This window comes from Bufo bufo, chromosome 6, assembly GCF_905171765.1.
Source record: "Bufo bufo chromosome 6, aBufBuf1.1, whole genome shotgun sequence".
Lineage (NCBI taxonomy): Eukaryota > Metazoa > Chordata > Amphibia > Anura > Bufonidae > Bufo > Bufo bufo.
In genome coordinates this window covers 357,477,542-357,497,675 of record NC_053394.1, presented here as the reverse complement: position 1 = coordinate 357,497,675, position 20,134 = coordinate 357,477,542, and the positions used below count along the sequence as shown (strand labels likewise).

The 20,134-nt window shown below is 43.1% G+C and overlaps 1 protein-coding gene across 4 annotated transcripts in view; it reads right to left on the bottom strand.

The window, feature by feature from the left end:
* The window catches only part of MYO15B (myosin XVB), a 91,426-nt gene that overhangs the window by 32,116 nt on the left and 39,176 nt on the right, over positions 1 to 20,134 (bottom strand). For 2 of the 4 annotated variants that reach the window (XM_040438791.1, XM_040438789.1), the window contains exons 14-31: positions 19,138 to 19,319; positions 18,738 to 19,004; positions 17,133 to 17,217; positions 16,922 to 17,050; positions 16,561 to 16,756; positions 15,543 to 15,630; positions 8,949 to 9,114; positions 8,709 to 8,818; positions 8,567 to 8,626; positions 8,199 to 8,274; positions 7,350 to 7,468; positions 7,026 to 7,144; positions 6,806 to 6,947; positions 6,613 to 6,724; positions 4,538 to 4,695; positions 3,568 to 3,686; positions 2,484 to 2,547; positions 57 to 129 (exon numbers count right to left, since the gene is read on the bottom strand). In XM_040438791.1, coding sequence (XP_040294725.1) covers positions 57 to 129; positions 2,484 to 2,547; positions 3,568 to 3,686; positions 4,538 to 4,695; positions 6,613 to 6,724; positions 6,806 to 6,947; positions 7,026 to 7,144; positions 7,350 to 7,468; positions 8,199 to 8,274; positions 8,567 to 8,626; positions 8,709 to 8,818; positions 8,949 to 9,114; positions 15,543 to 15,630; positions 16,561 to 16,756; positions 16,922 to 17,050; positions 17,133 to 17,217; positions 18,738 to 19,004; positions 19,138 to 19,319 — 2,265 coding nt within the window. The remainder of the gene's footprint in view (positions 1 to 56; positions 130 to 2,483; positions 2,548 to 3,567; positions 3,687 to 4,537; positions 4,696 to 6,612; positions 6,725 to 6,805; positions 6,948 to 7,025; positions 7,145 to 7,349; positions 7,469 to 8,198; positions 8,275 to 8,566; positions 8,627 to 8,708; positions 8,819 to 8,948; positions 9,115 to 15,542; positions 15,631 to 16,560; positions 16,757 to 16,921; positions 17,051 to 17,132; positions 17,218 to 18,737; positions 19,005 to 19,137; positions 19,320 to 20,134) is intronic. The other 2 variants (XM_040438792.1, XM_040438793.1) reach the window with 2 other exon arrangements.

Genomic DNA, 20,134 nt, shown 5'->3' with positions numbered 1-20,134 from the left:
TGGGGCAGGGCTTAAAAGTTGGTAAGTATGTAAAGTCCATGCAGTCAGATACGTACTCATGAAGTTATTAGTCGCCAGCTCGTTCATTTCTTTATCGGTGTAAAAAATCAAAGATTCCTGAATTGGAACCTAAAAAAAAAATAAAGTGGTAAAATTGAAGTCAAATTTGGATTATAAGGTTGTAATGTTGGGTAAGAAAGCAAGCCATAGTTAAACTGGAGGAAGGCAAAGTATTGGACAGGTAGTATCAGTCTAGAGATGGTCCTGCATGCACAAAGACTGTGTGTGTGTGTGTGTGTGTGTGTGTGTGTAAGATGGTGCTGTGTATGGTGGTTATGTATATGGTGCCCAGAATGACGGGTGTCGTAGGAGGATACACGAGCGACATATCGTAGTTTTATTCCTGACGCCTCCCGCCCTCATTATAGTCAATGGGGCCGGTGCAGACCTCCGGCGGCACGCGTGCACTAGCGGCAGCACGGGTCCGGCAGGCTGTTCACTCGCCGGAACAGCCTGCCGGAGAAGGCTGCCGCTAGTAGCCTAAGACGCATTTGATAAGATGGTCATTTGCCAAGGAAGGTAGAGCTCAATGCATTCAGTTTGTGAAATTGATGAGGGTAAAGGTGGTCCTACACTTTAGTTATCAGAAAGTTATTCTCCCAACCCCCTTCATACAAATGTATGCTGGGCTTGGATGGGCATATAGGTGTTCTTAATGGAGAGATGAGAATATATCGCTGTCAAACATCTCTGGTGGTGACATCTGCCTTGAGAACAAACGATTATGTTGTCAACCAACATGCTCTATCCTTCTTTCTTACAACCTGCCATCGAGGGCAGCCAGGACACTCCCATACATACTTTCTTCTAATGTGTATGACACATTCATTTAAAGAGGAAGGTAAAGGGTTTTGGAGATGCACTTGAAAAAGAAGTGATGTTGATAATGTGTGGTGATAACTATGGAAGCTAGATGAGTATTTATTGGGAGGATGGTGGCGTAGTTGAAGGCAATACCTTAAGGTGTCAATACACATTGGTCTAGAGTTTATTAAAATGGACAATTTCATCCAAAACGATTTGCCTTCAGGTGAAATTTAAAAAGAAATGGCCAAAAACAGGCCATCATCATCTGAAAAGAAGTTTGTCATGTTTGAAATTGTTGTTCGATATTGTTGGACAAAAGATCTTTCACTCAAAGAAAGATGGATCATAGACGATAGAGCTCTCTTTCAAATATGGTTCCTAGAAATATCTTTTATCTATTGCCAATTTCATTGAACTTATATGGCCAGTTTGAAGAGCTAAAATGTTCAATATGGACTAAAATGTGTATGGCCGTGTGTGAGAAATGACTATTGCATGGAGTACATGCAAAACTGTAGTCAGAGTACAAGCAATACGATAAACAGTCCAGGGTCAGGGCAGTCAGCTCAGAGTCACAACGGAAAACATGCAGGAATCAGGTCAGGCAGCGAAGGATTACAAATGGGAAATTAGCAGAAGTGAGTACACAGAAAATGAACATAGAAACAGCACGTTAGCAGGACATCCAAAGCCCTTGGCTAGTGACAAATAGGGAGTGTGCGCACTGGTTCTTTAAGAGCTGGAGGCAATGTGTGTTTGTGTCCTATGGACAGAGAGGCCTAGCTGGCAAGAAGGAAGACGCAACCTGCATGGAAGGACAGAGGTACTTGGCGGCTGACCCCAGGGGGAAGGAGGAGAGGGAGCCCGCACGAGATTCAACCAACTTCTGTCTAATGGTATGGCCACCTTTAGGTTGTTTAAGAAGGGCAGGTTGTTGGTGCTATTTGCACAACTCCTGGGTGTATTTATGGGAAGCATAAGACAGTAAAGTATGTTGGAGGGGAACTGAAGAGGAGTATAGTGGATTGAGGATAACAATAATATGTCAGCAGACAATGGGGGGATTTATGCCAGTCTATGATAAATATCCCCCAATGTGTGTGTGGATGTTGTGTAGGAAAACTGGAGGTTAGGGAGGAAATGGAGTCAGATATTTGGATAGGTCAAGGATTTCAAGCCTCCAGTTGAAAGATACATGTTTTTTGTCGAATAAACTCTTAAATCTTAATATTGTTGTACTACTACGGTATAGTAGGTGTTGAAGGTGGAATATGATGAAGGTATAACACAGAGTTTCAAGGTTTGTAAGTGACAACGTTAGAACTATGAAGAGATTAATGATATGGTGAGAAACAGTATGGTGTGCAGAGTCAGCGTCAGACTAAAGTTCCTTGGGCCCACCAGAGGAAATGATTCTGAGGGCCCACCCTCTGTGTATATAGGATCTTTAGGGCCCCGTTTTATCAGGGGTCCATTACAGTCAGAGCCTGGGCCCACCAGATGATCCTCTCTATGCTGGCGGGCCAGTCTGACCTGTGCAGAGTGAGAGGTGTAGGGGACACACCATGGTACTTGAACTTGGCCGAAAGCTTTTAGCACGATGTCCGAAGTCTTACCTTTGTGTGTTGCACCAACTCAACCGCCTTCTTCCCTTCTGCAGCCATTCCCTTCCAGCCAAGCCTACACCAGTAACACATTAATAGAATATTGTAAGGGTACATTTACACGGGCTGTAAAATGCAGTGGGAAGTCTGCAATAGATCGGCCGCAACATTTGCATGAATTACATTGCGGATTTGCCGGACATTTTACCCTCTACATTGCAAAGGGTGAAATCCATGGTGGGAAATCTGCACCATAAATTGACAAGCTGCAGATTTTCAGCCCAAATCGCAGGTACATTTTTGCAGTGTCTGGATGAGATATCTTGAAATCTCCCCCGCTGTGCTGTACAGTACAACACTGCTCATTTGTTGCATGCAAGACCACAATGAAAAATCTGCTATGTAGAAAAATTCAGATATAATGACAGATCTCTTAAATAGCGATGACGTACCATGCAGTAGCCTTACAGAGGACCTGTCATCTCTCCTGACTACTTGCATTCCCCAAGTTCTGGAGCATCTATTCTTATGACTTTATATTGGGCCATTCCTGTATTAAAAGTTAGAACTCTTGCTAGAAGTTATGAATTTGCAGTTTGCAATGAATGAAGGTCCAGATAGGTGTTACCTGTTGGGGGTATGTCCCTGCACAGTCTGAAACTGGCAGCACTGATTGGATAGTGTTAGACTGTTCAGGGACGCACACCCATACTAGTACCACCCATCTGGACCTTCATTGCAAACTGCTAAAGATTCATTCATGTCTTCTATCAGGAATAATAAAAGAATGGCACAATATAAAGTCGTAAGAATAGATGCCCCAGAACTTAGGGAATGCAAGTAGTTACTAAAACAGACACAGAGGTGACAGGTCCTATTTAATTCTCAGATACTGTATACTATCCATAGGAGAATAAAGCTTGTTGGAGTCTTCAAAAATTCACAGGACGTCTTAGCATCTGCGCTTAACATTTTGTAAAACCCAACTGACAAGCATTGCAATGAAAATCTGCAAGTGAGCTGTCGTGTGTAACCTTGGCCTGTATTTATGGCAGCCCCCATTGACAGAAGAGAAAGCCGAGTGCAAATTACTTACATGCTGCGGGCTTCCCGAAAATATTTCAGTGCAAACTCAATCATAGTGTAATGTGTGGCTTCCACGGGGGAAGGTGAAGGGCTGTGTGTTGGTACGGACTCCTCGCTTGTCGGAGCGCTCTGCCAAAATAAAACGATAAAGGTTTGATAGGATTGTAGAGCTCAATAAGGCCGATACTGCTGATGATAAGCAGAGATATCATGGCTTGGTCGAATGAGTGGGATGCAATGTAAAGTCTATGACACAAGAGAGAATCTGGCATTACTATCAGAGGGCAGAGATCGCCACGCTAATCAATATAATAGCAGAGCACGCACTTGCACGACACAACCTTGTTAAAGGGGGTATACTAATGACCTACCCTCTGAATACATCATCAGTATCTAATTGGTGGGGGTCCGACACCGAGACCCCTGCCGATCAGGTGTCTGAGAAGGAACCGGTGCTCACAATAGTGCCGTGGCCTTCTCCCTGCTCACCAAGCACAGCGCCGTACATTGTATAGTGGCTGTGCTTGGTATCGCAGATCACCCCGATTCATTTCAATGTGGCTGAGCTGAGCCTAGGCCACGTGACCGATGAACAAGATGTGGCCTAGGCTAAGCTTCGAGAAGGCCGTGACTTTACTGCAAGCGCTGGTGCTTTCTCAAACAGCTGATCAGCGGGAGTCCTGTGTGTCAAACCCCAACCGATCAGGTCTGATGACCTATTCAGAGGGTATAAAAGTCTCAAAAAACACTATAAAGGTTCACTCTAGGCAAAATTAATTGACTGTATTATGCCAGATGTACGGTCCGAGGGGTTAGATCCTATGATCACCAAGGATGAAAGTGACGTACGGCCCCTTCAGGACCAGGGCTACACATCACACAGTGTATGCAATGTCCCTGGAGAGCTTCCTTAAATGTTCCTATAAGATATATAATAAAATAATAGTCTATATGTCCAGTCCAGATAGTCCTGCTCTCACCTCTTTGCTTATTGTTCTCTGGAGCCCTCGAGGTCGAGGTCTATTTTCTTGGTTGTCCTTCTTCTCCACCATGCTGTAGTAGTCTGGGACAGCGGCTGGTTGTACAAATCGAGAGGGGAAAAGACCAGAACGTCCCCCCATAGAACCAAATTTCCAACCTGTGGTATAAAAGGCTAGCGGTCTATTAATTTCACCGAGCCACATTTTTCATTAAACGTTTTTTTTCTGTCCATGATATGAACCTAATGTCTGTTCATATGAGAATATAAAATCTACCAACATTTTAAAAACTCACCATGCACTATTTTTATTCCTTTTGCACATTGAAATCGCCCATCAAAGTGCATGCCAATTGCAGGGGTGTACATAGCAAAACAGTATGGGCCCCCCTGCCACAGCCAATTTCCCAGTACGCCTGCGACCATCCTTCCCAGGCAATGCAAAGTGCAATGCCCCAGATTTATGACAAAAATACACACCTTTTAATTAAGATGAAATTTTAATTGAAAAAAAAAAAAAAAAGTTATAAAAGTCACCCTCCAGTTCACCCACTTTATCCAACTTCTATGTCTGAAAAGGTGTGCCATAAATATGCCATTCATTCTGGACAGCATGTTTCTCAATGTATTTTTGCCAGACAACTGGCAAAATTAAATTGATAAATCTATTACAAAGCTGTCTGCCCACAGCCACCACTAGGGGGAGCTCAGTGCATAGGAATTTATACAGTTACTATATACTGGAAGCTGAAATAATCTCTTTGCAGTATGCTCCCTCTGGTGGTCGCTTCATGAAAATCCACTGTTTTTTTTTTTTGGGGGGGGGGGAGAAGAAAGAGTTCTGCGATGGGGGCCCCCTCTCTCCGGGCCCCACAGCAGTTTTGTGGTCTGCCACCATTGAAGGTACGCTATTGGCAGACTGGTGAAAATACAGATGCATCCATATTTGATTCATATTGCAAAGTGTCATGTAATTAAATTCCACATACACTTCATGGCATCCTCCGGAGGCATCTATTTATCTATACGTCCTGGTGTATACATTAATGGGAGTCAGTAGTAAATTCACTGATAAACCAGGCACTATGCCTTGTAGGGCTAGCTCAGCTGAAAGTAGTTATACCTGTCACTTATCAATTGGTTGCTTCATTCTGGAGAAAAAGTCCCTTTAATCCATATGCAAACAAGCAGTTAAGTGCACCGAGGGCGGGCCCAAGCCACTCTGTGCATTTTTCATCCTTCAGCTTGCTCTGCAAGTCTCTCCCTCTCCTTCTGAATTGACAGAGCCAGACAAGATGGCTATGTGAAGTCACACGTGACGTAAGGGGAGCAAGTCACCTCTGTGATTGGCTGCAACAGTCACGTGTCGACGGATGTTGATGGCGGCGCAGAGGGGAGCGGAAGTGCCAGTCTGGGAGCCACACAGACCGAATCTAACGGCTGGGACCAGGTGAGTATCATCCCGCAGGTCTGCTAGGTTTGGAGGTTCGTTTTTCATCTCAGATAACCTCTTTAAGTACAGAAGTCAGCTAAAGAAGTGCAGTGTAAGGAAGATTGCTCAAAACCAATCACTGGCCTGGTTATTGCCTTGCACCACCATTGCACTATTGCTATTATCCAGCCCTGCACTTGCACCCGGCCAACCACTCACCTCAACTAACATAAGGCAGGAGCCCCAGAAAGTCAGGGAGTGCACCAAGGGAAGAAAGAAAGGGTGAGCTATCCACCCACTGCTGCACAGCCTGAGGGAGCACACTATGAACCACTACTACTCCTATCAGGGCCACATTTACCACTTTCATCCTCCTCCCCTGCAGGCTGCCAACTGCATCAGCGCCACTCACCAGACTGCCACTTCCAATCTCTCCACCTCGCTCCTCCCCTGCGGATCGCTTCAGGCAGAGCAAGGGTGCACAGAGTGGCTTAGGTCCGCCCTCAGTGCACTTAACTGCTCGTTTGCCTACAGATTAAAAGTAGTTTTTCTCCAGATTGAAGCAACGGATGGCTAAGTGAAAGGTGTCATTACATTCGGCTGAATTAATTATTAATTTAACCATTTACTGACTCCAGCTGTACCTGACTCCAGTCCATCCATAGGCAGCACTTTGATGATGTCCCCCTTTTTGAATTGAAGAAGACTTTTGTCATCTGTTATATGACTCCGTAGTGCGACCACATGGTTTGAGTCCTAAGACAATAAAGCCAACTTAACGAATGTTTTTAGACCAAATAGCTGTCCCCATGTTTATCTCCATCCTCTTTTTCTCACCTTTATCAGCTCTTGAAGGAAAGTTTCTAACAAATCCTTCAAAGCCTGAGCCTGGTCAGAGCGGACCTGCAGATCCTCATGACGCAGACTAAAGCGCAATGTACGAGAATCCGACTTTTCGATAGAGAGAATATCTGCAAAACTGAATGGACAAAATATTTATATGAACATGTTCCATGCTAGTCGTATCTCCACGCCGCTCTCCACCCTAGGTCTCCACCTGTAACTGCACAGAGTCTTCAGATGTCTCTGCTGGATTCCTGTTGTGTTCACTTCTTTCAGAACCCTAAAACCTCGGTGGGAAACTCCTATGACGAGCTGGTCTGTGTCATCATTCAGCTGCATATAAAAGAGAACAGTATTAATCTATCTTAGGTGGGATGGCCTGGAAAAATCCAGGCAGAAGATGTTAGGTTTCATTCTTTTCCCTCTGCAGATGACATCATACAACCCTTGAGAAGTGGTGTGTAGGGTAATTAACATAAAAATGGATGTAGCCACATGACATAGGGAGAAAACAATGCCTGTTGTGAAATTTACTCACAGTCGCTGGAAAGACACGGGAAAAGTAATTTTCCCAATTATCCCGGGCAGCTATGACAATGCGTTTCTTGATGGCATCTTCTAGGATAGAGCTGGCCTCACTTCCAACCTGAAACTCATCTGATAAAAGTAGAAGGCTTGTCACTCTTACTATTCAGACTGCACACAGAATAATACAGCTTGGGTTCATACACAGTCAAGTTATGATGACCACTTCCTACTTTGGACGTTGGCAGCGTGTAGCTCATGAAGGAGGTCATGTGTATTGAACTGGCTTGGTGGGTATATAAGTTGTGCAATAGGCTGTCTGCACACATATCCCTCGTTACTTTCATGGCTAAAAAGGGCAATTTATCAGAGTTGCAAAATGGGATGATCATTGGCTTTCAGTCAGTATTTCTGAAACAGGGCAAATGGCACCATTGTGAATAAGCGTGGATACTGCAGAGCACATGTGCCATTGATATGAGAGGTGAATGTCGGCAGATCCTCCACCCCCACCCTCCAGCGGCTGTGGAATGCACTTTAGTCAGCATGGCTCCAGATACCTGTGACAACCTGCCAAGACCTTATTGAGTCACTCTCAGCCTGTCTAGCTGCTGTCCATGCTGGACATGGCAGGTATTCTTGATATTAGCTGGTGGTCATAATAATGTGACTTGACTATGAATTTTTGGAACAAAAAATGGGATTGGAATCCATCATGTGGAATAGAGAAATCATTTCACAACATTTTATAGGGTCTTATTCTCTTTTGGCTCTAACTACATGGCCATCGTACAGAGATGATTGCTTCTCCCTAAAGGTATTAAACCCTGATAATTTAACCTGATCCCTTTCCCATACTTACTTAACAAATCTTTCATCTTCCGCCTTTCCTCCCGAGTTAATTTAAAACCGGTCTCCGAATAAGTGTCCATAATTATCTAGGGGGACAAAAGACAGATATTTATACCTAACTAAAATGAAGTGATGTAGAGATATAGATAGATTGATACTTAAGGGGGTTGTTTCATCACAAACTGTGCATTTGCCAGGTAATATAACATGGCCAATCCCATTGTGCCTGAATCCCCTGGCTCATACAGGGGGCCCCCGAGCTATGACATCTATATGCACTAATAAACAGGGCGTATGGACAGGTGATGTCCTGATTGGTCAACCCTTTCATTTTAAAATGAATAGATATAGAATATAAGACTAGTAATTTTGTTTTACCTGCTCACACAGAAGGTTGAGGTAGTACGGGTGAGTGAATTTTTCTTTGGGATAGAAGATCTACGAAAAAAAAAAACAGATTGCATAACACGATACATCCTTCCATATGCATCCTACAACATATACTGCTATATGGCATTACCTCCTTCCGAACATAAAGTCTCCAGTTGACATCGCTATAGGAGAAGAAGACACTGGCAGTGTGCTTGCTGATCGAAGACCTTGTGGTGTGATCACCTTCAAGAGATCTTCCTGAGAGTAAAATCAGCACATTGGGTGTAAGAATGACATAACTTGGGGAGGATGGATCAAGACATCATAGAAGAATAAAGAACGCAGCCACGTAGACCACATATAGGCAGATGTATCTTTTTCTCTGTACCTGTGCCCTTGGGAGACTGTCCTGCTGGACCATTAGGAAATAACCCAGACTGAAACAGTCCTAAAAGTGGCTTTTGTTTTTCTCGAATAGAATCGGACATCTTATTTGTTTCCTCAGTCGGGGGCGGAGGAGGGGGAGGGGGAGGCGCTGGGGAATCCGGAGAGTCCTTGGAGGAAAACAGTTTAAGTAATCATGCTCAATAAGTTTTGAATAAAAATAATGTCACTTTTTCCCTTCTACATGGGCAGAAACCTTTACGCTAGCATGGCAACCACAAGCGCAAGTACGTATTCATTATAGTAGCAGTTAAGACAAACTTGACAATGCTTCGCCATTGACCCAGATGCAGGGGGACAGTCCTGGATTTCAGGCACTGCCTTGCTGTCCCGGGAGGCCTGCCACATATCTTGATTTGCTAAGGAGGCAGATACAGTTGAATACAACTGTGACACAGAGATCTATCAGCTTCCTGTGCCACCATCCAAGACATGACCCTTTCCACTGGTGGCTTGGTGCAGGCAGACAAGGTTGAGTGATGTCATAACTGCTGCGCTGAACAGCAGACAGCACAGACTGGGTATGCAGTACCTCAGACCTGGGGGTATCTGCAATTGATGTGTATATAGTTTAGCATTTTATTGTTATTATATTGCATTTTATATTGTTCATGTTTGGCCATATCTACTAGTTAAGGAATGATTGGCAAAGGTTGGCAAGGAACAGAGCTAACCACCCTGTTCCACCACTCTTCGTAGGAGTGGGATGGTCCTGCTTCCTGCCAGGAGGGTGAGTTCACAGAGTGAACAGCTACAACCAGCATTAAAGACAATACTGTGAGGTGAGGGGCTATGGCTAAGACACCCATCACCCAGAATACTAGGCAAGTACAACACAATTGCTAGATCTCAGCCATCCAACTTGCCTCCATATGCTTTACTGGTGCCACAGAATTGCACTTTGAAATTGCTGCTAACACATGTACCTGAAGTTACATCTTGCAAAGAGACTGTTTACTAATGGCCTCATTCTTTTCACTGCACCAATCCCCAGGGAGCAAAGGCTTGAAGGAGTACACCCTGACAAAAAACTTAATCTAGGGCAACCACCACTCCCATCCTCTGCACAGGCTCCTCAGGGACTGACTGCAAGTATTCCTTTTGGAGGCACCAAGCGGTCAACATACTGAGTGGGTGCACTAAGGGTACATGCCCACAACTGTGAAAAATGGCCATTTTTCTTTAACGGCCAGTGAAGACCGGCATCAAAAAGTAGGACCTATTTTTGGTTGTTTTCATTGAATCAAATGGGACCATTTTTAATGGCCGCTTAGACACAGGAGTGCACCCGTCCAACAGCCTTTAACACTTTCGCTACCAGCGCCGTACAAGCATGACGCCCTCTCGCGCGTGCAGCGGGCGTCATGGCCGGCAAGTCTGTTTCAAACAGCAGAGGCCTGCGGATAATTACCGCAACTGGCAATAATGCCGATCGCGGTAATTATATGCTTTAGATGCCGTGATCAAGTGAGATCACGGCACCTGAAAGCGCAAAAACCCAGAAGCTCACGCTTCCGGGCTTAGTACTGAAGTCCCGGGCGGCTAATCGGGACTTCAGTACATGCGCTGAATGCGCTGAGTCTCTATGAAGAAATTCAGAGCATTAATGCTGCAACTCTTATTTTGGCCACCAGATGCAAAGAAATTGTCATTTTTTAAGGATAACTGTCACATTTAGACCCTAATTTCAATTTTCATATATGTAGCTACTAACATGATATTCCAGAATCAGTTACTATTAGACTGACTTACCCCATATTTAATAAGATTCAGCCCTTAGCAACGAGTCTGCATAAAACTGCAATCTCACTATTCCGTTAAGATGGCCACCACTGCCCTCACCCTGAGGCTAATCCCGCCTGCCCTCACTAGCCAGTAACAATAGCCCACCAAAAGTGTCAGTAACCAGAGCCCTCCTCCCTAAAGGGTTAATCTCCTGCAGCACAAAGGGGTCCTCTTACCACATGTTGCTTTCATTTATACACTGAGCAGACGGCAGATCTCCCTTCCCTGGTCTGCGCTGCTTCAACTCTGCATGCTCCAGCTCTGCTGAGTGAGGGAGCGTCTGCCAAGCGCAGGGACAGGGAGAAGTGCACACAGCCCAGACACTGTTATCAGCTGCTGAGGAGGACCTAGCTTTAATCATTTACTTACAGTCCCTGGCTGTCAGTAATGTGAGCCTGCACACTGCGTGCTCCGTCCTTCAACAGATAGACGGACCATGCCTAGCAACCCTATTTTAAGCACAGGTAAAAGAAGGCAGTACAGGGAGCAAAAGTGTGTAATTAAGGGGTAATTGAATACACAGTGAAAAGTTGAAATAGGGCCACCAAGGTGATATTAATCACCACAATCCAATACTCCAAAAAAAATAAAAAAATATGACAGTTATACTTTAAATCCCTTATAGGTCAAAATTAAAAAACATAATTTATAAGGTCATTTATGAGCCTTAAAATGAGTTTAAATCACCCCCCTTTCCGTATAATAAAAATAAATAAAATAACAATAAATATAAACATCCTGGGTATCACCGCAACCAAAAATGCCCATAATATTAAAATCTCAAATCCAATACGGCGAATAGCGCAAAGTAAAAAAGGGTCAAAATTGGCGATTTGCCATTTTTTCATTGCTTCTCTTACCCCCAAAAATTAAATACAATGTGATCCAAAAGTCATGCACACGCCAAAATGGTATCAATAAAAACTATGAATTGTCCTGCAAAAAATCAGCCCCTAAACAGCTCAGTAGACACAAGTATAAAAAAATTATGGAGATCAGAATATGGGGATGTAAAAAAAATATATACAGTTGTGTTCAAAATTATTCAACCCCCAATGCTGTAAAGGGTTTTAGGGAATTTAGTGTACATTTGTAATTGTGTTCAGAATGAAATCTTACAAGGACTTTTTAAAGAACCAAATGCAACTAAAATGACATTAATTTTTTTTGTAATACAGTATTAAATGTTTTTTTTTTGTGATTTCTTCATTGACACAATTATTCAACCCCTTAAAGACTACCACTCTTAAGAACAGAGGTTCATTCAAGTGTTTTCGATCAGGTATTGAAAACCCCTGTGGATGTCAAGGAGCAGCAATCAAGCATAATAAGCACCAATTAGGCAGATGTAAAAGGACTGTGATACTCAGCTCCTTCTAGACATTTACTGGTGTGTTTACAAACATGGTGAAGTCAAGAGAATGGTCCAGGAAGACAAGAGAAGAGGTGATTTCTCTTCACAGGAAGGGCAATGGCTATAAGAAGATTGCAAAGATGTTAAACATACCAAGAGACACCATAGGAAGCATCATTCGCAAATTCAAGGCAAAGGGCACTGTTGAAACGCTACCTGGTCGTGGCAGAAAGAAGATGCTGACTTCGACTGCTGTGCGCTACCTGAAGCGCAAAGTGTAGAAAAGTCCCTGTGTGACTGCTGAGGAACTGAAAAAAGATTTGTCAGATGTGGGTACTGAAGTTTCAGCTCAGACAATAGGGCGCACACTGCGCAATGAAGGCCTCCATGCCAGAACTCCCAGGCGCACCCCCTTGCTGTCTCCAAAGAATAAGAAGAGTCGACTGCAGTATGCCAAAAGTCATGTGGACAAACCACAAAAGTTTTCTGTGGACTGATGAAACAAAATTAGAACTGTTTGGGCCCATGGATCAACGCTATATTTGGAGGAGGAAGAACAAGGCCTATGAAGAAAAGAACACATTGCCTACTGTGAAGCATGGTGGGGGGTCAATCATGCTTTGGGGCTGTTTTGCTTCTACAGGTACAGGGAAGCTTCAGCGTGTGCAAGGTACCATGAATTCTCTTCAGTACCAGGAGATATTGGATGAAAATGTGATGCAGTCCGTCACAAACCTGAGGCTTGGGAGACGTTGGACCTTTCAACAGGACAATGATCCCAAGCATACCTCCAAGTCCACTAGAGCATGGTTGCAGATTAAAGTCTGGAACATTTTGAAGTGGCCATCGCAGTCACCAGACTTAAATCCGATTGAGAACCTCTGGTGGGACTTAAAGAAAGCAGTTGCAGCGCGCAAGCCTAAGAATGTGACTGAACTGGAGGCTTTTGCCCATGAAGAATGGGCGCAGATACCCGTAGATCGCTGCAAGACACTTGTGTCAAGCTATGCTTCACGTTTAAAAGCTGTTATAACTGGAAAAGGATGTTGTACTAAGTACTAAGATTGAATGTCACTTGGGGGTTGAATAAAACTGATAATGATGTGAGCACAGAAAAGACATTTGTGGTTATTTCATTATAAATGTTATGTTATATTTGTCTGACTTACAAGTGCCTCTTTGATTTAATTGTAAACAAGATGACTGAAATGATCAAAATACATGTCAAACTGGCCAAAACACTCAATTTCAGTGGGGGTTGAATAATTTTGAACACAACTGTATAATTTTTCAAAGTTTACATTTATTTTTACGCTATTTACACATAAAAAACGTATACATATAGGGTATCGTTGTAATCGTACTGACCCAGAGAATGAAGGGCATGGGTCAGTTTTGCCGTAAACAAAACGCAGTGGAAACAAAACCCGTAAAACGGTGGAGGGATTGCGTTTTTTTTTCCAATTCCAGCCCATATGGAAAAAAAAAATCCTGCTTCTCACTACATTTTATGCAATAATTAATGGTGGCATTAGAAAGTACAACTTGTCCAGCAAAAAATAAGCCCTCATACAGCTATGTGACTGGAAATATAAAAAAGTTATGGCTCACGGAAAATAGGGAAGAAAAATGAAAACGCAAGAACGAAAAAAGACCTTTGCTAGCCAAAGGGTTAAAAACAGGTACACTAGTAGAAAATGATCATTCAGGGGTTAAAAAATAAGTCCAATCCTGCCCATCCCATGAGGAACAAGTGTCACCGCGTGTTCAAGTGAATGAGGTGAGTATTTCTTCTTCTTGCGGTGCTGCTCAGTGTGATATTTTTAAAATATATATATATACACACACACACACCCCTTTGTGCCCCCTGTAATGCCACAAAGGGTCCATTCACACGTCCGTGTGTGTTTTGCAAATCCACGGACCGCACATCATCGGCATTCTCATAGAAAATGCCTTTTCTTGTCCGCAATTGCCTACAAGAATAGGACATGTTCTATTTTTTTCGGGATCGGAATTGCGGACCCGGAAGTGCGGATCCGCAATTCCGGATCCGGGCAGCACATCGTGCTGCCCATAGAAATGAATGGGTCTGCAATTCCGTTCCGCAAAATGCAAAATTCCAAAATTGCGGACTTGTGAATAGACCCTTATATATATATAAACCAAATTAAAATCATCAATTTTTAATGATCGTTTTTCACAGCCGTTAAAAATGGATGCAAAACGTCTGTTAAAAACGTAAACAATTATTGAAAAATAGCAATGAAATGTAGCCTGCATGTAGCCTAAGGGAATATCATTAGGGACACTATTTCTATGTAGAGGGCTTTAAAGCTTATGTACACCTATATTTGTTTATTATTGCATTTTACTCATTTTTGGCTAAAAAATCATATTTTCAATTGGCCTTTATTAAAAATATTGAGCCGTTCTGTCACAAAGGGTTAACTGTTTTTCTAGCTGTGTGACTGGTACTTTCACTTTGTGTTGGTCATCTAATAAACCTTACCTCTAAACTACTGAGAGATCGTAAACACTTATTTAAGCCACATTATTATCAGTAAGATAAGAACTGAGCTATAATGAGTGTTTATAACGTCAGAGAGCAGAGAAAAGGAGCCCGTCAGCTCCTCAACTGATGGAAACGAGAAAATCCAGAGGCTGCTACTAGAGCAACTCGGTTATGTACAGAAAAGAGGGCTCCATATTTTTAATAAAGAGTAAAGACCAATTGAAAAAAATATTTTTAGCTCAAAATGAGTGCAAAGCAATAATTTTATAAAATTGTCCCCAAAGGTGTACATAGCCTATAAGGGTGAATCTTTACTTCAATGGCTAATAGAAGTGTGACACTGAGGGTACACTGCTGGGACTAGTCTTCATGGAGAGCAATCTCCTAAGGCTAAACTAGCATAACAGGATGCTCTCTGGATCCGGCATGGCTGGATGTTACCATGTGCCTAACAGCCCCTACTGACTATACTAGGATTTGGCAGAGATCCGCCAGGATTCAGCCTGACAAACACAGATGCACGCAACGGATTTAGTCCGACCGAATCCCGGCATAATTGCCGGGTAGCAGCCAGGTCCCATTACAGTTAATAGGGGCCAAGGAGTATGTGGTAACCAGATCTAGAGAACTCCAGCAGGCTGGTCTATGCAGGATCGGTAATTCTGATTTGAAAGAAGCCTAAGCCTTTTCACTTGGGGCACGAGGCAAAGTCACGAAGGCAGCTCGACTGTCATTACGAAATCATGGCGTTTACTTGAAGGTAATATACTCGGTTGCAACAGCACATGAGCAGAATTCTGAAGTTCAAACCGCAGATTTTTGCCATGAAAATACACCCCAGATTAGAGTCATTACATGAAAAAGCACAGACTGTCATGGCTTACTGGGGATTTCGGGGGCCCCGTATTTCTGAGTCTTTCTAGAGCTTCTTCTTTGGGATCTTTCTTCTTTACGAAAGTGTGTACTGTTCTCCTGAAAAACGTAGATTTGGTCGTTGATGAATAAGTTCAGGAGTCAAGAAAACAAATATAAAAATCTGAATAATTGCCCAATAGATTCATATATACCCCCTCCCCCCCCCTTTATTCAGTTTGCAACCTGCTCCTAGATTGAGACTTTTCTCATGTGCTTAAGTCCATCCCAGATAATACATGCTACATCTGTGTGTCCAGGATGGTTCTGTCTTCCATCTGCAAGCTGCTTTGTGAGCTTTCCTCCATATCTACAGCCTGTGTGAGCTGCCCTACTTAGATGCCTTCCCCCTTCTCCACACACTGATCTAATCTGCGCAACAACCTCCACCACTGCTATCTCTAAGACTCATTGAAGAAGTGCAGAGAGCAGAAAGAGTACAAAGAGCCAAGAGCAGAGCTCTGATGGATTTGTGTCATATTCATCAGCACCAGCAGCTAGGTAAAGGAATGACACACACTCTGCAGAAGCAAAATGGTAAGAACTGTATCGTGAAGACTATTCAGAAAGTTCCTTACATTTTTATATAGAAAACAAATGCATAATTAAAAAAATGCAGTGCAAAGATGTCCATAATCTTTAAAAGGCTTATCCCACAAATGCTATTTATCACCTATCTACATCTCTGGGGGCCCTTGAATGCCCTCTCTGAATGAAATGGTAGTGCGCATCTTGATCCACTGCTCCAATCACATTTATGGGATTGACGGAGCACAGTCTATGTCTGTCCCATAAAAGTGAATTAAACGGTGGACAGGTATGCACACTACTGTTCTATTCGGACAGACCACTCTGGGACCACCGTTCTTGTGATCGATGTGAGTTGCAGCAGTCAGTGTCCCAGCAACCTGATGTTTGGCAGCTATACTGTGGATAGGTGGTAAATTTGGTTTGTGGAACAACAGCTTTAAGTGAACCTGTACATCTCACCTGACTGGTTCAAATGGCTTAGGTTCTGATTGAGGACGGTTTTGATACATCTTGATTATTTCACTTATCTCTCGACTGGGTTTGGGTCTAGGAGCTTGTTTGACCATACCAACCCCTTTCTTTATCTCTTTCTCGGGAGGCTCTGTACTTTTGTTTGCAGGAGGTAGCAGTATTGGAGGCACTTTTGGGGTGGGTGCTTTAAACATAAAATATAGAATAATTTCATATTTATGTTAACAAAAAATAAAAGGTGATGAACAATTTACAGTGATTGTTCGGTCATTATTATTACATTACATATGTTTTTTTTTTCATCCTATTACTTTGTTTTTTTATTAGTGATAACTGCAAATATAGTCACCTGGCTGAGGTTCAGGTTCAGGAGGTTCTGGTGGTTCCTCATCACTGTCATTCTCAGGCTCTGCTGATGGAATTGGAAGTAGGATCTTCGAGGGTGGTTTGACTGTTTTTACGTGAATCTTTTCACTTGCTGCAAGGATTGGTCAAAATTTTAAAAACAAAATGGGTTGTCAAAATGACATGTTTTTGGTCTTACTCTGATCTGTACTCACCAATTTTTTGGAAGTAGTCCCTCTTCTGCTGGAATGTTTCTCTTTGGAAAGTATACTCTGCTTCATCTTCTTGATCCCAGTACACCTAGATGACAAATCCTACTGTAATAATATGCCATTTCTGCTGCTTTGTCCTTGCAGGTTGCCTACAAAATGTGTTCACCAAAGCGTCATTCTCAGTGAGTCAGGCTGGATAGTGATCAGAAATAATAATTGTGGAACTAAAACTAGGTACCATTCTCACTGGAGGTAGCAGAAAAATGTCATCCCTTGTATTAAAATAGTTCATGGTCTAAACTACAGCTCAGGACAAGACTATCTATTTTCTGAGATCACAAAAGGGTTTAGGCGGCATGCAGAAAAACGGAAAGGTCACTGCATAAACCATTCCCTTCTGTGTTGACCTGTAGACCATGTCCAGTTGGGAGTTGGATTTCACATATATAGTATCCATGGTCAGGTTGCTTGCTTTCTCTGGGTTCACATCTGTGTTGCATTTAAGTTTTTCTAGGAATACAAAATTGAAAACGGCAGTGCTGGATCCGTTACATGAAGGACACCAACAGCACCCAAACTCCATGGTGTCCGTTATGTGCTATTTGTTAGGCTGGCAGCCCATGTCTACCATTGCTTTTCTAGGCAGGCGCTTGTGTCGCTCCACTATCCCTGTGTGTATTGAGACTAGTGCTCAGTGAAGTTCCTTATATACCTGACAGAGTTAATTCTTCCCTTTTGCTCTCTGTCCAGATGCTTGCTATGGTGCTGATCAGTCTCCCTTCTAAGCTGGGCTTATGGTTCTTCCTCTGTGCCTTAGCTTTGAGTATTCTAGTGTCTTGTAACAAGCGAAGGTGTGATCTTTTGTCTGACTACTCATGTACCGTACCTAGCCTGACTATCAAATTTGCTCCTTGGCACCTGCCCTGACCTTGGAACTTCTATCTGTATTACGCATGTACTTAGTCTGCCCAACCTTGGAATTGCTATCTTGAATACGCACATACTCAGCCTGCCCTGACCTTGGACTGTATTCAGAGTACACTTTTGCCTATACCCTTGGTGCTTCACACCATTGTCTCTGACCACTATGGTTCAGCAGCAAAATACACTAGGATTACTCCAGGAGGTAGCTGCTTGGCTAATCCCTGCAGCGAAGTCCAGATCCCTGTACATGGGTTAAAGGGTAAATACCAGGGAACTGCCAGGACAACGCCCTTAGGCTTTGCCCGCAGTCAAACTAGGTAGTTAACTCAGTGGGTCCACACCCACTGTCCATTACACAATTTTTCTTTCTTTTTTTATGGAGTATGGAATGGAGGCTCCTACCGGGACTTCCGTTGCAGAGGTGGACCTACCTATACATACTTACCAACATTCTTGCACCTGGGAACACCCTAAACCCACCTGGGAACACCCTAAACCCATGGGAACGCCCATTTCTGGATGAGGTTTATAAAAGCTCAATTTTTCAGGCTCGGGACAGCCTGAATATGCTGGGATTGTCTCTGAAAATTAGCAACAGTTCCATCAAGTCCGGGACTGTTGGCAGCTATGCATGTAATTATATTTAATGATAAGCAGCTACAGCTCAGCATTTTTATGTATTACCTCTGGTGGTGTATGTGATTTCTGAGGCTGAGTCTTGGGTACTTGAGGTGATGGACTAGATTTTGGAGCAGTTTTTGGAGAAGGGGCTGGAGGTGAGTCAGGGATGTATTTTGGAGCTGGAGGTGGAGCTGGAGGAGGGACATCTGCTGGTTTTGGTGCTGGTTTAGGAGCTGGGTTAGGAGGGGGAGAACGCTCTCTGTTAGTACGAGGTGGATTCTGCCGTTGCTGTTGAGACAGCACGGTCGCCTGGAGTGTCATCTGTTGGGCCTAAAAAAAAAAAAGTAGAAGTGCTGTAACTAGAATAACTAACCATAGGCACAAAATGTACTGTAGAAAATTTAGGATGGCCTGAGTACAGTACTGACCTATGTAGCTTTAAGACATAGACAAGTGTACTTACCAAAAGTATAGCCTGTTGCTGGATAAATGCTTGTTGTTGTGCTGCTAATTGTGCAGGGTCCACAGAAGGCACCACCGGCTGGGGCATGGGCACCGCCTGATGCATCATCTGTGGCATCATGGCCTGAGGCATCATGGCCTGAGGCATCATGGCCTGAGGCATCATGGCTTGAGGCATCATGGCTTGAGGCATCATGGCTAAAACAAAAAAGTTTCATTTCATTTTCATTATCAGTCTCTTTGTTTATGGACTATTTGCACCAATAATACAAGTAGCCCTAACCCTATCCTAAATCATACCTATGACATATTGAAATAAAGCCAAAGCAGGTTCTCACCAGGTAGGTAAACTGCAATGTACTTCCCTTTTTTGAGAAAATTTGAGAAAGTCATTGGCTGGAAATCTCCACAAATATGTGCTTTGATGCAGATGGCTTTGCTACCTAGAGATCTCTATGCCTGCATATTATGGTTAGAAAATAATATCACGAAACTAAATGGTATAACTTCGGAATTTTTACGAAACTAGACTGACTGCCCTTTTACACGGGCCTATGATTGGGAATGAACAACGCATGTTGGCCATCATTGCTCCATGTAAATATACTGTTGATCGCCAGAGAGACGAGCAATAGATTGGTTGTTGTTGGATTACTGTAGCTTTTTTAGGACACTAACAATCTTCTTTTGTTGGCAGCACATCACCTCGTGTAAACGGGATGCTCTGCGGACAGTTCAAAAACTGAATGGGGACTAACATTTGTATTACTGATTGTTCATCCCCAGACTAATTGCCACATGTACTGTACATGCAGGTAACGATCGTCATGATGTTATCATTGATTTGCGCTAATTACAGAGCAGAATATTTGCCTATGCAAAAAGACCTTTAAACAGTATGTATTCTGGCAATTGAGAAGGAACGGTGCAGTACACAAGACCTGGGGGTATCTGCAAATCGTTTTATTGTATATACACTGAACAAAAATATAAACGCA